Consider the following 16,162-nt stretch of genomic DNA (forward strand, 5'->3'; position numbering starts at 1 on the left):
ACCCTAATTAAACACACCTGAAGCAGCTAATCAAGCTCTTACTAGGCATAGAAACTTCCAGTCAGGTGTGTTGAGGCAAGTTGGAGTTAAACTCTGCAGGACACCGGCCCTCCAGGACCGCCCTGCTCTAAACCATTTCAGTGGATTCCACTGGATCAATAACATAGATTCATTCAAGTTATAAAGAGTAAAATGAGGTCTGAAAGTACACTACATTAATAGACTTGACTACCTAACCAACACTCACTAAAAAGTACTTCTCTCAGATAACAGAGCAGGGAGAGCATTTGGCTCCGCCTCCTTTTCCAAGCAGCCAGAAATAACCGGAAACGACACACGGAGAGACAAAGACGACGGTATTGCTGTATCGTCTAAAACGCCACGATAAATAACGATGTCCAAATGAGAACCAACTTAAAACCAATTACCTCAGTGCCAGAGTTTGTTAAAATGTCACCGCGCCAGGCGCGTTTTGCAAAGAACACACTCAAAGATGGATAGCCCTGGAACATGATAAAACAAAGACGACGGTATTGCTGTATCGTCTAAAACGCCACGATAAATAACGTTGTCCAAATGAGAACCAACTTAAAACCAATTACCTCAGTGCCAGAGTCTGTTAAAATGTCACCGCGCCAGGCGCGTTTTGCAAAGAACACACTCAAAGATGGATAGCCCTGGAACATGATAAATGAGGGGGAGTTTAAAGGATTAAAGGATCTAAATAGACTGACTGCACTTATAAAACGGTTTTCATCAAGTCAAAGCCATGTTACAGCGTTTGAAATACGATGGCAGGAACGACACACGTGACATGAGATAATTCGGATGGGCTAGTAATTAAACGCGGTGTGAACCGAATATAGTGGACTGTTGTGTTGCTGTAACGATTCAGAATCGCGCCACTCACTGGACTCTGTGGTGAATACTGACTCAATTTAGTCTTTAGTCATACAGCTCCCTCTACAGGCAAAATGTGGGAAATGTGTTATCTCTCCGTTTCTGTTTATACAATAAAACTGAAACTGAACTGTTAGAAAAGACATCTGCTAAACTGTTGTGTTTGGACCCGTCCCAAAAAAAAGTCAAGGCATTATGGCGAACATGTTTATTAAATTACAACGCAAGTATCATAATAAATAAAACATAAATACAATATAAATAATGTTTCATAATTATCGTTCAATTATTATTACACACCAGCATTAATTAAACGTGATATGAAAAACACGAATGATTGGTGAACTGATTTAGGTTCAGTATATACATACATAATGTATCAATCTGTGAAGTGATATTGTGAGATGGAATGTTGAATTACACATAAACACACATTTGGAAATGTTGGCACACATGGGAAATGAACATTTAAAAAAAATCCATCACATAATAAGATAGAAATCACTGTTACCATATGCAAAATGTTGAGAAAGCTTTGTAATTTTTATACTCATTCACACAAACGTGGGGTGTGTCCATACAAAATGTGCTGAAGAAAAACTTCAAAACTACAACTCTTGATTTGTTAAAGGCACTGATCATTTTTAATCAGTGTTCTTTAGCCACTGTAAATCCTGGCATGCATTTAAACTGTTGTACCTGTTTGGAATCATCTGTAGGAATATACTTCAATGGTCACTTCAGAGTCCTCTGAGACTTGCTTTGGCAGAGTTACAAAGCAAAGGTAAAAAGACGTTAGTACTACAGAATCTAATGTACTTAGAGAAACACTGCTGTACCCTTATAGGGCCAAAGAGATGAAATACTTATTAAAACACTTGCATGTTAAAATTTAGTAGGCTTACTCATAACTTGAGTATGTTTAATTGGCATAGGTACTAAAAGTGTGCTAAATGTTTTAATAAATAAGGCCCATTGAGCTGCAGGCTGCAGTGGCAGTGCAATCCTCCTTCTAACAATATAAAACTGCTCAAATGTGTCTAACAGAGGTTCCAGTAGAGGACAGATGTGCCAACACTGGGCAATTTCCAATTACAAATGCTTGTGCACAAGACTATGTACCATCATATTAGACCTGAACAAGATTATCACGAGCAAACTCACTCATTAAAGTCAGCAGAGCCAGCAACTGGGGAAGGCTTTTTCTAATTTTCAAAGGTTGTGCGACAAGAGATGATGACAAGTTCCACAAAGGGTTAAAAGGAGCATAAGGACAAAACCTCCACAGCAATGAAATCATCTGAGCATGCACAGCTGAATTACTACAAGATGAATCCTAGTCTTCTCTCGCATCCTTACTATGTTTCCTCACAGGTTGCTTTCTTGTGTGTCTTGGCCAGAGGAGGAGATGGGATGCAGACCTCCGTTATCGTTGAGCCTCTTTGCACGGTACGTCTCGTAGTGGATGTTATGAGTGACCTCCTTCAGGTCCTGGAGGTGAGACCTGAGTATACGATAACATTATTATTTGTGTTGAGTCACTGGTCGTTTTTGGAAATATTTCATAAAGCCTGCAAATTCTATTATATAAAATACATTTTATTATTAAGACAGCAATAAACAATGAAACATATGTGAATAAATATTAACAAATGAGTGAATAAATACATTTATACAGACTACTGTTCAAACCTTTAGGGACAGTAAGATTTCTAAATGTTTTGAATGAAGTCTCTCATGCTCGTCAAATGTGTATTCATTTGTTAAAAAATACAGTAAAAACAGTAATATTGTGGAATATTATTACAACTGATTTTTTAAAATACATTTTAAAATGTAATTTATTCAATTTATTCCAAAGCTGAAATTTCAGCATCATTACTCCAGTCTTCCGTGTCACATGATCCTTCAGAAATCATTCTAATATGCTGATTTGCTGCTCAAGAAACATTTCTTATTATTATCAATGTTGAAAACAGTTATGCTGCTTAATATTGTTTGTTGAAAACATGTTTTCAGGATGAACAGAAAGAACAGCATTTATTTGAAATATAAATCTTTTGTAACAATGTTTACTGTCATTTTCCTCGCTGAGTACTCCTTCAAAAAGTACTCTTTCAAAAAAATCTTTCTGACACCAAACAGTAGTGAATGCAATAAAATTACGATTAGTATATCAAATAAAGTTTTATACATTACCTAATCATGAAATCACGAAGTAAGGAGAATTCGCAGTGATTTGGGTTTTCAACTAGAGGGATAAAAAAAACATGTTTTGTCAGAAAATATGTATCAACACAATATACTGTACACAATTACAAATACATTCTTTATACTTAATGCTTCAAAAAGTTACCCTGAAACGTGGTTATTAGGAAATTGACATTTTTGGTTAAGTTCAATTGTTATAGCTGCCCTAAGTATATACTAATACAGTGGAAAACATGCAGAAAACATGTTTGTTTTTGTAACATTTGTGACTAATAGCACCTGAGAAAACTGGAGAACGTGTCATTAGATTGAAAAAGTGATTAAAATGCCTTATGTTCACATATTTGTACTACTTTGTGCAAACATATATATAAACCTAACACATAATCCCCTTGGAAGCAATTTCAGTCCATGTTTTAAATGCAACACATAAGATGATTTTCTGCAGGGACAGAAAATGCACCCAATATAGAAAATGACCCAAATATTATAGGTTTGTTAGCCAGCTGCGGAAAGTTCTCATTAATTACTCCAGGATTTGGCCTGTCCTACCTAAGAAATCACTACAGCATCTACTTTGTTATTATAATAATAGAACCACCTAAAAAACATAACTATATTAATCACAACTGGTACAGTGAAACAAACAGAATACCATTTTTTATTTCAGAAATCTGCATAAAAACAAGTGAAATGACATAACAAACACTTCTGCCCACTCACCCTCCACCACTCCCCAGGCTGTCTTCCTACCCAAAACTCGTTTGCCATTGACCTGGTACTCTTTATCACTTCCTACCACTGCAAAGGGCATTGCCTCCTGTAATGCACAGATTTAATGGGACAAACACACAGGCTAACAGATGAGAGATGAAAGATAAGAGATGTTGAAAAAAAAGAGCAGCGTGCAAGATGTGCAAAGTTCCCCTTACCCTGATCTTGTCATTATCACTCTTATCCTCCATGTCTTCATCAAACTCCTTCTGTGGGTAACACTCAATCCCACACGCTTCCAGCTCCTTCCTCACCTGCAAGGGAATATGGTGAACAGTAGTTAATCGGTGCCAGAAAACTAACTTGATATTGAATCACCATGTGAATCTGTCTTCATTCGTACCCTCTGTTTAAATTCAATTTTCTCATCAAGAGTGAGTGTGTCCGACTTGGCTATGACAGGAATGATGTTGACCACACGACTCAGATGTTTCATGAACTCAATATCCAACTGGCGAAGCCTGAGAAAGGGGAAAGAGATATAATTAATAGAGCGATAGAAGCAGATTTGATTACGGGGCCACTGGCCTTTCTGAGGTTCACAGTTTGCCTAATGCAGCTCAGTCAAGCATTGCTGGCTGAATGAACACGGTCTTAAATCAACACAGCCGCTTGAATACACTACACGACTTCTGCCAGATTTGCATTCTGGACAAGTTGATGACAGTTGTCGAAAGTCAGAGCCAGTCTGCAAATTTGAGATGAGAGATTCCACAGAAAATCATATAGCGTATGATGATCACAGACTTTAATTTTTAACTACAGACTATGATTCTGTGCGGTCCAAAGATATCAAACATGTTTGATATTTTGAGCCAATTTTTTAACACATTTTGTTTTCATTTGTCTAGTGTCTGTGTGTTCAGAACGACATGAAAGTCTTGTAGTGTATGATCCTCAGATGCCCATTTACAATGTCGACAAGTTGTTTTTAATTAACAAAGCTGCAACTACAAGCATTTGTCAACTACTGACAAATAATAAAATAATATAATAAAATAATAAAAATAAATCTCAAAGATGTGAATACACAGAAATCCATTATCTTATTGCTGTTCTCAACAAAGAACATGGGATATGAGTTAAAGTAAAATATTACTATATAATTCAAACTCACGAGTGTCCAGTTGGAGATATGAAGTACAAGCAGCAGTGCACTCTGGTATCAGGGATGCGTTTCTTGCGAGCAATGTTGACCTCTTCCTTCAAAAATTTCTCATATTGTTCATTGATGTATTTGGATATGGGCTCCCAGCTAGGAACACATCGGGGAAAAAAGCAACAGTGTTGCGTGTTATGTTAGAGTACATAAATCTTTGAAACAGCAAATGAAAAACCACTGACGCTATTTTTTCATGTTTAATACCATAAAGCTGCTTGCTTTAAAGCAGTCTATTGTATAAAGTTCTACATAAATAAACATGACGTCACGTGATGTGACTGGAGTGCTGAATTGCAGAGCTTTTGCAAACATATCCACATCACTATGTTCAGATCAACTTCTGTTTTCTCACTGTTATCATTTTTGCTGTTTATTTTGTTATTGAAAGGAAAGCGCACAGAACATATTTACATATTCATCTAAATGCCTCTCTCTATTAACAAACAGTATACCACTGCTCACATATTTCAAACTTATTTTTACCCCAAGCAACAAATTAAAAAGAAATGTAGGTTTTAAGCTATGGTTCTGTATGAATAAAAAGCTGCATAAAAGGCAGTTGTTGTTGTTGTCAGCATCAGCACCCAACAGCCAGTGCAGCACTATTTTGTCTGAGGCATTTGAATGACAAAGGAAAAACGCTGTGTCCCTTTAACTAAGATCCTTGGATGTGATCACTGAGGGCGAGTTGCCAAACCACACTTACATTTGGCATCCCTACCAGCAATCTGATTCTTGTCTGTGCAAATTAAGTGCAAATCTGGAAGTCAAAACACTGCCCCTTACACTTGGAACACGTTTTTGATGCCAGTTAGTAGCAGCAGGAATTAAGCACACAACTGACCCCATTTATTTCAGCTGACACAAATGCATGTCCTCAGTTTCCTAGATGCAGTGATGCAGGATGCAGTGGCATTTTGGATCATTTGCAAAAACTAAATTGGTTAAAAATAGCTGCCAGTCCTCTGGCTTTAACAGAGAAATCACACAATACTCACCAATTTTCATTGTTGATTTGGTCCCCAAAACCTGGTGTGTCAACGACTGTTAACTTCATCTTCACCCCTCCTTCCTCAATCACTGCAAAATCAACATTTATCACAGCTACAAATAAAGCATTTTAGATAACTGTGATTGTTTTTGTGACAGGATACAGTGGTTCAATCTCATAAGATAACACCATTTTTGTCCATATAATGAACAGGGTCCAGTGTTGTGTGGACACCACTGACTTCCATTATATGGACAAAAACAGTAAAACATTCTTAAAGGGACAGTTCACTGAAAAATGAAAATTCTGTCATAATTTACGCTCATGTCCTTCCAAACCATAAGACTTTGGTTAATCTTCTAACTCAATTGAAATAGGGCTGCAAAACGATTAATCGCGTTTAATCGCATTCAAAATAATTTTGTAAAATGATGTTTACATACTAAATGTGTGTGTACTGTGTATATTTATTATGTATATATAAAACACACACACATGTATATATTAAGGAAAAAATGTTATATTTATATATAATATAAATTATATACAAGTATAAATATATATACATACAAATTTTTTTTTTTAATATGACAGTGTGTGTGTATTTATATATACATAATAAATATACACAGTACACACACATATAGTATGTAAACATTAACTTTTATTTTAAATGCAAATTATCACGATTAATCGTTTTGCAGCCCTAAAATTAAGATATTTCTAAAGAAACCTAAACGGTTTCTGTCCATCAACGGAAAGTCCAAGTAACCAAAATTTAGAAGATCCAAAAAGGTCATAAAAGCATTGTAAAATTAATCTGTATGAATCAAGCCGTTTAATCCTAGTCTTGGATCTTTTAAATTTGGTGACCTGGATTTTCAAAGGAAGTATGATATAAATATCTTAAATTGTATTTTGACGTTTAACCAAAGTGTTATGGGTTTCACAACGTAAGGTTAAGTGAATAATGGCAGAATTTTAATTTTGGGGTGAATGGTGACTTTGAAAAAGACAGAAAGTCATGCAGGTTTGGAATGACATGAAGGGGAGTAAATGATGACAATATTGTCATTTTCGGGTTAACTATTCCTTTAAGTCAGATGATTTAAAGTATTTTCCACCCGACACCTATTTTACACCTACAGTACATTTGAAACACCATCAGAACAATATCACACAAGGTCAACAAGAAATAAATATCCAGCCTTTTTCTGAACAGCATTTGGATATATATGATATAATTTAGTTTGCCAGCTGTTCACTTACCTATAGGGGATTCACCAACAGCTGGCCTCCTAACTTGCCCTGGGCACAAAACATGCCAGTCTAGACATAACTTACTCACAAGCACATATGCTTTAGGCCGCCACTGTGCTACAGGCCCTAGTGTGTATTGATTACATCAGCCGACACTAAACGGGTCTTTCTTAATTAGCTCATGATGTCTATTTCCGTCCAGTGAAAGGTCTGTCCTTTAGCAACCAGTGCTTAAGAGCTTTCATTGAACAAGCAATGGATCCAGTTGTGAATCCTTGACTAAATGAGACCGTTAAATGTTTAGAAATCACATGATCAGTATGCTCTTACCATGAGATGCAGATTTAATCTCAACAGTCTTTGGGATCTTCTCATCACGACTCCAGCTTGTGCTCCTCCTGCTCACCTGTGACTTAAAGAGAGTATTCACTAAAGTAGACTTCCCAAGACCACTCTGACCTGGAGTTAGAGAGAGAGAGAAAAAGAGGGGAAATGGTAAGAAAGTGAAAAAAGTAAAAAGTAAATGTGAACAAACTGCTCTCCCACCCACCAACCACCATGATGTTGAAGTCAAAGCCTGTCTTCATGGTCTTCTTCCGCATCTGCTCGATGATGGTGTCTATTCCAATGTATCCAAGCAATGCGGATCCTCGACCTGACCCTTGACCTTCACCCCCTGTTCCTTGGGGTGAAGGCACAAAGGGACCACTAGAAGGTGGGGCCACATGAGAGGGCTTAGCTGGGACAGCAGGTTTAGGTCTCACTTCAGGGGGCACAATTTCTGACATGTCTGTGTGAAAGAGTAAATGATAAACAATCAATACATTTAATCAGGCTAGATGTTATTTCATTATAAATGCCACCCTTAGTAAACTAGATTTAAATATAGTAAACAAGATTTTGTCTTGTGATCATATATTTAAGGTGCTACAAGGGATCATTATTTGTTATTATTTATTTTATTTTAAGTTAGTATAAAACTACCTTTAATTATTATAAATAGTAAACTTTTTAAATGAAAACAATATAAAGAACAATACGACTTAAAATAGTTTATATTCATATTAGTTATAATAAAAATTTCCATTCAAATATTATGTATATTAAACTTTAAAATGCAAATAACATGCAGATAAAAAATACAACTTAAAATAATTGTTTATATTAATATTAGTTATGATCATATCATTTTAAATGTAAGTTCTATACAACTTCATTCACATATTATGAATATGAAGCTTTTGCAAATAATGCTTTGTTTATATTCATATTTAATATATTTTTATTCGAAATGTAATGTCCAATTTACTCTCTAACAGGACAACTTACCTAATGTAGGTCAGATTTGATTTGCACATACGTATCAGCATATCTGATACGTATTCTCAAACAGTATTATCCTAACAGTTGACAGTAGCCACTGACTTCCATAGTACGGAAAAATCTGCGTCTATCATTTAGAGAATAATGTCAGTATTATTGCCATTTTAAACGTTACAGTTTTTAAAGGCGGGAAACCAAACATAAACATACAAGGATCAATGTAAGCGTCTACCTTCCCATTTGTTCCATTTATTGATTTTTTTTTACCTCAAAAAGATTCGTATAATGACCAGTAATCAGAGGGAAACGCTCTTCTACTCACCGATCCGTGTTTTTGCAGCGGTCGCAGGATAAATTTTATTTTTCGTCCTTTCTCTGCCTCTCGCTGTTTTACAGTCTATTGAAGTACAAGTAGGCTAAGTCAGTAGTTGAACAGCCGTTAGGGATTGATCATGTGTTCAGGTGCCTCTTTCTTTCCCTCCGTCTCTCGCCTTTCTATTCGCAGCTCGATGCACCCCATTCCTTTCTCCACCCTTTTCTCGTTACCAAGGAAACTAACGGGAGACTGGGTGATGCAGCGCGCATGCGCAGTGCTGAAATTAGGGATTCGGGTCGCTAGGTGATTGTTGGCACTCTGCTAGGCTATTTAAAGGGGTCATATGATGCAATTTAATTTTTTCCTTTCTCTTTGGAGTGTTACAAGCTCTTGGTGCATAAAGAAGATCTGTAAAGATGCAAAGACTAAAGTCTCAAATCCAAAGAGATATTCTTTATAAAAGTTAAGAGTCAACCACGCCTACCTAAAACGGCTCGTTCTAACACACCCCCACATATCTACCTCACTATGTGGGAAGATTTGCATAACACCGCCTAAATGTTCACGCAAAGAGAGAAGGCGTAACTTTTATTCTAGCTGTAGTATTGTTGCCGCCGCCGCCATGTCGCGAAGGTGCTAAATAATGTTCTTTTTAGCAACATCATATGACCCCTTTAAATCTTAGCCGTTTGTTTGTTTGTTTGTTTGTTTTGGTAAGCTACATTTGTACAGATATTTATATTAAACTTTGCTATGCGTGTTTTATCATGCTATTACTGTGGCTTATGATTAGTTACAGGACTATGTAAAACAGCGACATGTGGATCACAATGACTCTTGTTAATGAAAACGTTTTTTTTTTCTGTTCCAAAATATATACTGATCAAAATAATATATAATTTCTTAAATACTTAATTCTTACGGAGCAAAATAATTTAAAAAGAAACAATAACTATCAACTGACAACGATCCCGTTCTGCTGACGTCATCAAGTCCTTTTATTTTCCAACCACCTTGTTCCATTTGACTTGTTTCATTTTGTCCTCATTGAATATCCTGAAATACATATTTAGCAAATAACTTAAACGCACAATACCACAGAACAGTACAAAACAAAAGATTAATTTCGCACAGCGCATTTTATGTCATCAAAACTACTCACATTTCATGGCCTTGTAGTCCCGCGCCTGCCTGTCTCATGCGCTCTGTTCACATGTTAAGTGTTTGTGGTGGCATATATAGTGGGCACTAAAGTGCCGTTGAGCCGCAGTGTCTTTTACCTCATAACCGGGTTATCTCACTGTGTTTAGACAGGCCTGTGCTTGATGATAAGGCAGAGTCCCTATTTTGCACGCTATACCATTTCCAGTTTGTCCTATGTCTCTATATATCCTGGCTTATATTCAGAAAACACTGGCATATTAGAATTTCTAAGGTTCATATTTGTAGATACATATTGAGTATTTTGAAACACTGACATACCACAACCTTTTTGACTTAACCTTATTTTTATATGGATATATATAACATTTTCCCTTTTAGACATCGACATCAACATCACAGCCTAACCACCAGTGTTTTTTTTTTTTTATTCACATGATCTAAAGAGCTGGTTGTCATCACTTTTACCTTGCAATTTCAGTACAACTGACAATTAGAGATTATTACAGTTGATCATTAAGGTTCATATTAGAGTTAAGCAAGTAGCAGATTCCATTCAAGAGTTCCAATGAAAACGAAAGTGGTGCTCACTTGTGCCAGGTCAATGCGATTCAGTTGCTAAGCTGTTTTGAGTGATTTTAGCTTGCTATGCGATTGTTAAGGTGTTCTGAGAGATTTTTAGCACTATGCTATGAGCCTGATAAAGTGTTTGGAGTGATCTTGCTATGAAGTTGCAAAAGTATTTCAAGTTATTTTTAGCACATTGCTATTCATCTTTTGGGGTGCTCTGAGTGATTTTTAGCTCATTGCTATGAAGTTGCTAAAGAGGTCTGAGTGATTTTTAGCAAATTTTATGTAGCTAAAGTGTTCTGAGTGAAAAGTTGGGTTATTTTTAGCACATTGCTGTGTGGTTATAAGTTGTTCTAAGTTATTTGTACCACATTGCTATGTAATTGCCAAAGTGTCTGGTGTGATTTTTTAACACATTGCTATTCAGTTCCTATACGGTGATTTTTTAGCACGTTGCTATGCAGTTTCTATGGTGTTCTGAGTGATTTTAGCATGTTATGTGATTACTAAGATGTTTTGATTCATTTATGATTCATTTTAACATGTTAAGTGGTTGCTAAGGTGTTCTGAGTGATTTTAGCTCATTGCGTTGCTTAAGCGGTCTGAGTGATTTTTAACAAATTTTATGTAGTTACTAAAGTGTTTTGAGTGATGTTTAGCTCATTGCTATGCACATGCTAATATGTTCATAGTGTTTAAGCACATTGCTATGGAGTTGCTTAAGTGATTTTTAGCATGCAACTAACAAGTGCTTCTACCACATTGCTGTGTAGTTATTCTGAGTGACATTTATCATGTTACTAAAGTGTTTGCTGTCATTTTTAAGTTCCTAAGGTGATTTTTAGCACGTTTTAGAACGCTTTCTAAGATGTTCTGCATGATTTTTAGCAGTTTCTAAAGTGTTCTGAGTGGTTTTAGAATGTTGTTATGTGGTTACTATGATGTTATAATTCATTTTAGCATGTTAAGTGGTTGCTAGTGTTCTGAGTGATTTTAGCGCATTGCTTGTGGTTGCTTACTTTCTTGAAACCACATGATTTGAGGTATCAAATTGAAATGTCATATTGTGCACCTAAGTAAAATATTTATTAGGCTTAAGGACTGTTTTAAATCTCTAACCCTAAATATAAAACTGTGATTCTCACTCAAACATTCACCACTAATGACAAATTAAAGTCTTCCTCCCTGAATGCTTAGTCTGTTTATATACTAAATTTAAATAATGCCCCTATGTATATACAGTACATACTATTTATGACGTCTCATGTCTTTAAGCAGCTTTATATACAGTCCTTTTAATGTAATTCCAGTCATTTATCTTTGCACCCACCTTTAGACAGACATTCTTCAGGACAGGAGTCAACTCCGCTCCTCGTGTCTGCGACTACAGATGGCTGTAATGGTAGGGGGTCTTCTCGCTCTGTTAACCACGAGGAGTTCATGTCTTGAAATCTGTCACAATCTGTAGAATGAAGTGTGTGTTTGGACTCTTGTTGTTGATCTAGAGTGAACGGACACTGTGGCATCCATCCAGCCAAGGGATATTTCAGCATTTCAGAGTCTGTGTGTGTGTTTTGGCTGTCCGAGAGGTCCGGGTGAACAGCTGATTCACGTTTCTCTCCAACAAATTTAGTTGGACAACTAGTAGCACACTTTTTGTATAACTGCGAGCCTCTGTGTCTTCTTGCAAATCTGTAATCTTCACACAAGTTCACGTCGCTTGAAGAGGATTTAGAAGAATCTGAATCCGAAAGGCTGCATCTATTTCGGGATGAATTGCTGACATCCCTTCTTGTGTTCCCCGTTTGGTTTGAGGAAGATCTTCTCCATGCCTGAGGAGTTTTGAAGTATGTAGGTCTACTGTCAGATGTTCTTTTGATCACAGGTCTACAGATTCGGCTCAGCTGACCGCATTCAGTGGATGATCTGTGACTCTTCAAAGGGAACTGGAAGCAGCTCATCCGGCTGCACTGATCTGATGCATTACTGTATGTGATGATGGCGCTGTCTGTCTCGGAAGCTGCAGACTGAGGCCTGATCTTTGATTTAGACTCTTGGTTGTCATTAGCACTGGTTTGATTATGTTGGGAGGAGTTCCTCATCATATTACTTTCATGAGAACTATCATTGGTGGCGTTACAGTTCTCTGAAGCTCTGTCTTGAAGCTCTGAGTTGGATGAAACCAGTTCACTGTATTCCTTTAGAGAACGTACATTATCCAGTTCTTGAAAAATATCCTTTTGGTTTGTGGTAGCTTTAGGTGATGAGATTGGATTTATAAGTGCCGACTGTCTGGAGAACTGTCTTGTTCCTTCAACTGAAGCTTGTGCTTGGTTTTGAGGTTTCCCACAGCTCCTCTCACACATCATAGTGGGTCTTATTATCCGCTTGGCTGCTCCTAACATTATCTTTGAACGAATAGGCTGTTTTAACTTTTCTGAAACAGCAGGATGTCCATCGCTCCGAATATTTGGAATGTTCTCTTCATTGCTTCCCTTGATCTTCTCCAGATCGGAAAACTGGGCACCAGAGTTTATAATCCTGCCTGTTTTCATCAATCCAAGCCGGATTCGAAGTAGAGTAGGGTCTTGAGATTGGCGTTTCTTTTGATAGCTAGCTAAATTTTGTGGTCTATATACATTTTTTTCAACATGTCTGAGGTTTTTAGGGCTTAAGCTTTCAAATGTTGAAGGCTTGGTAGCACCCCTGCAATAGATGTTCGAATTTTGCTTTAGTTTATCCTGCTGTGGAGGTCTGAATGGATCTTGTTGTTGGCCAGTTTGCTTTTTTTGACCCCTCGTGTTGGTTATGGGGATTGATCTTACACTTCTTTCAGTGGATAAAACAGGCGTGAATCTAGACATTTTGCTTTCGACTGGCCATGTTTTACCATGCATATCTGCAGAATGTAATGGTTTGTTTTCATCTGTTGGTAGCACTCTAATTGACGTCTCTAATTGAGAAATGGTATTGACTGACTTCAGATGTGGTGAATTTAGGGATGTATCCACTGTATTGATGATGCTGTAGAACACAGAACAATCAAAATGGATAAACATGATGGGTGATGAATATATGTTTTCAATAGCCAAAATTTTCAACAATGTCAAATATCACAAAATGAAAGAAATTAGCAATTATGCAATATTTGGAAATGACACATGATAATGTAGTATATTGAGAAAGGGGTTCTTGAAATGGGGTGTAGGGATTCCTAGGGGATCCATAGATTTTTTTAAATTATTTTTAGATATGTAAAAGTTAATGGAAAATTACAGTAAAAATAAAATGCTTTAATTAAAAAAAAATTTAAATAAAAAATTTAAAATTAACTGAGTATGTTTCTCATTACATGTATGTATCTAATATAGTGGGCAGCAAAATTAACACTCAATAATTATAACTTAATACTACTAAGTAAATATTTTTCAGACAGCATATTTACCATTTGCTTTGGTAGAAATTATCATCTTTTGTATTTAGTTTATTATATTACATACTATGTATTATTGTATATTAGTATTTAAATTTACAAAAAGCAATGCTTTATAGTATTACATTTTTTCTTGCACAGAATAAATTAGTCTTTACATTTTAGGAAGGAGGTTCCTCATAAGGGAATCTGCATCAAAAAGATTTGGGGGTCTTTGGCATCAAAAAGCTTAAAAAAAATGTTTGTACTGAGAGAAACATACCTTTGAGGAGAACTATCAATCTGGTTCTGTTGTTCCAAGCTTTGCCCGGTTTGACTGAAGGAGGAAATGTGGATGGGCTTTTTTAAGACAACAGAGGGGGAAAGAGGCACGGGACAGGAGGACACTCTAATGGGTGAGGTAGATGGGTCACATGTGGGGCAGGGAGACAGACAAACAGGAGAGTAAGACGAAATAAAGTGAGAAGATGGACTGAGACGAGAAGGAGAAGTGGATAAAGGTGAGAGGCGGGAGGGAGAAGAGCCTGAGTTAATGGGACATGGTGAGAGACGGGAAGGGGAAGGAGAAAGAGGGATAAGACATGGGGAGAGTCTTGCTGAAGACAGAAAGGGGGAGTTGAGGGGAGATCTAATAGGTAACATGTTTCCAGTTTGATCTAGGTCCCTTGGGTTCATTGCAGTATATAACACAGCCTATAAGATCTCATAAAAAAAAGTTTGAGCAAAAGTTTGAGATTTCACTGTAAATAAAAAGAAGACAGAATATGTAGGTAAAATTGATTCCAAAGCCAAATATTTCACTGAATACACATAAAAAGGGGTTGATTTTTCTACTAAGGCATATAGTGAGTACATCAAATTCTGAAAATGATATGTAATATGACTGACCTGTGATCCTGTGGTCTGTTTACTAGAAGAGAGAAGCGAGAGAATGAAGGGGGAAGAGTGCGTTCAGGAAATGGTGGGAACTAGACTTACATTCCCTCCATTCTTCTGATCTGAAGCTCCACTGTCTCATTGACCCACTCTCTTCACATCATACTCGCTAAATGGTAGAATTTGTGAAACTCCAAAATCAAGTGAAAACATGCAGAAGAGAAGTATTTCTTCACCAGTTTGTTTAATATGATACAGTTTGTTTAATATGATACTGATTATTCAATTATCCACTTTATTACAATTGCAATTATTATATATGATTGTCCAAAGTATAATTATAACCAACAGCTTAACACCCTTTTAACCTAAATTTAAAGGGACAATTGAATTTTTTTGTTGATGAAATTGGTGAATCAGACCAAAGTGACACAAATCTACTGGCACATGAAAATAACTACTAAAACTACTAATAAACACTTCCAGGGCTTCAGAAAAGAATGCGAGCCCACAAAAAAGACAATTTGAACAGTGTATTTTTTGTATCTTAAGGACATTGCAAAAGTTAAAACATCTACTACAGATGATACAACTAAAATCTAGTCGGTATTCATAAAAGTCTTGAACACTCTATCGTTATTTGATGCCTAATGACAAATAGCATGCTGAGTAGTTTGAGTTCCCCACTTTACTCTTTAATTCACAGTATACTGCATGTATCTTGGGACATGGGTTTTCCAAATTTTTCAGGCATGTTCTAAAATGCCACCCAGAACATGACCGTCATGACCTGGAAACATTCCCTCTTGTTTGTTCATTGTATGTAATGTGGTTTCACACAATACCCCCTTCACACAGAAGTCAAAGTTGTTCCTCCAGTTTGGCCAAATGTCACCAAAATTTACTTTGACGCCGACTTGTGTGGGAAGCATCACTGGATAACGGTTACATATGATACTATGATCCCAGTTCTCAAGCTTTAGACACAAATGACCCCCATTGTCCAACACAAATTTTTTCAAAGCAAATTAAAGTAAACAATTATTCCAGTATTTCTGTGATAATTATGACAATAAAGTGAAAAAGTAAAGTGACGTGACATGTGGCCAAGTATGGTGACCCATACTCGGAATTAGTGCTCTGCATTTACCCATCCAAAGTGCACACACACAGCAGTGAACACAC

The 16,162-nt window shown here is 36.6% G+C and overlaps 1 protein-coding gene and 1 long non-coding RNA gene across 4 annotated transcripts; both read right to left on the bottom strand.

The window, feature by feature from the left end:
* Positions 1-1,500: 1,500 nt before the first annotated feature.
* On the bottom strand, positions 1,501-13,058 carry septin3 (neuronal-specific septin-3). Of its 3 annotated transcripts, XM_016471594.1 has the most exons (11): positions 10,100-10,166; positions 9,902-9,993; positions 7,849-8,088; positions 7,629-7,757; positions 6,046-6,127; positions 5,003-5,140; positions 4,229-4,346; positions 4,044-4,139; positions 3,835-3,931; positions 3,100-3,151; positions 1,501-2,404 (listed from the first exon to the last, which is right to left on the bottom strand). In XM_016471594.1, the coding sequence occupies exons 2-11, from the start codon at positions 9,924-9,926 to the stop codon at positions 2,269-2,271; spliced, it is 1,113 nt and encodes a 370-aa protein (XP_016327080.1). In that variant the 5' UTR covers positions 9,927-9,993; positions 10,100-10,166; the 3' UTR covers positions 1,501-2,268. The 3 variants fall into 3 exon arrangements, with proteins under 3 accessions (XP_016327080.1, XP_016327079.1, XP_016327082.1); XM_016471593.1 differs by lacking the exons at positions 9,902-9,993; positions 10,100-10,166 and adding an exon at positions 11,999-13,058; XM_016471596.1 differs by lacking the exons at positions 9,902-9,993; positions 10,100-10,166 and adding an exon at positions 8,944-9,238.
* A 598-nt stretch (positions 13,059-13,656) lies between these two features.
* Positions 13,657-15,045, bottom strand: LOC107676871 (uncharacterized). The gene is made up of 3 exons (XR_001632780.1): positions 14,990-15,045; positions 14,364-14,794; positions 13,657-13,692 (listed from the first exon to the last, which is right to left on the bottom strand). It is a non-coding gene; the product is annotated as an uncharacterized LOC107676871 (long non-coding RNA).
* Between the last annotated feature and the right edge of the window lie 1,117 nt (positions 15,046-16,162).

The sequence above is a fragment of the Sinocyclocheilus anshuiensis genome, unplaced genomic scaffold (genome assembly GCF_001515605.1).
Source record: "Sinocyclocheilus anshuiensis isolate Anshui unplaced genomic scaffold, SAMN03320099.WGS_v1.1 scaffold2166, whole genome shotgun sequence".
Lineage (NCBI taxonomy): Eukaryota > Metazoa > Chordata > Actinopteri > Cypriniformes > Cyprinidae > Sinocyclocheilus > Sinocyclocheilus anshuiensis.

Coding starts and splice junctions, on each gene's coding strand:
- septin3 (XM_016471593.1), bottom strand. CDS start 13,037: ATGATGTGTGAGAGGAGCTGTGGGAAACCTCAAAACCAAGCACAAGCT. Junction 3,932..4,043: donor GTGATAATGACAAGATCAGG/GTAAGGGGAACT, acceptor TGTGCATTACAG/GAGGCAATGCCCTTTGCAGT. Junction 2,405..3,099: donor CTTCGTGATTTCATGATTAG/GTAATGTATAAA, acceptor TCGTATACTCAG/GTCTCACCTCCAGGACCTGA.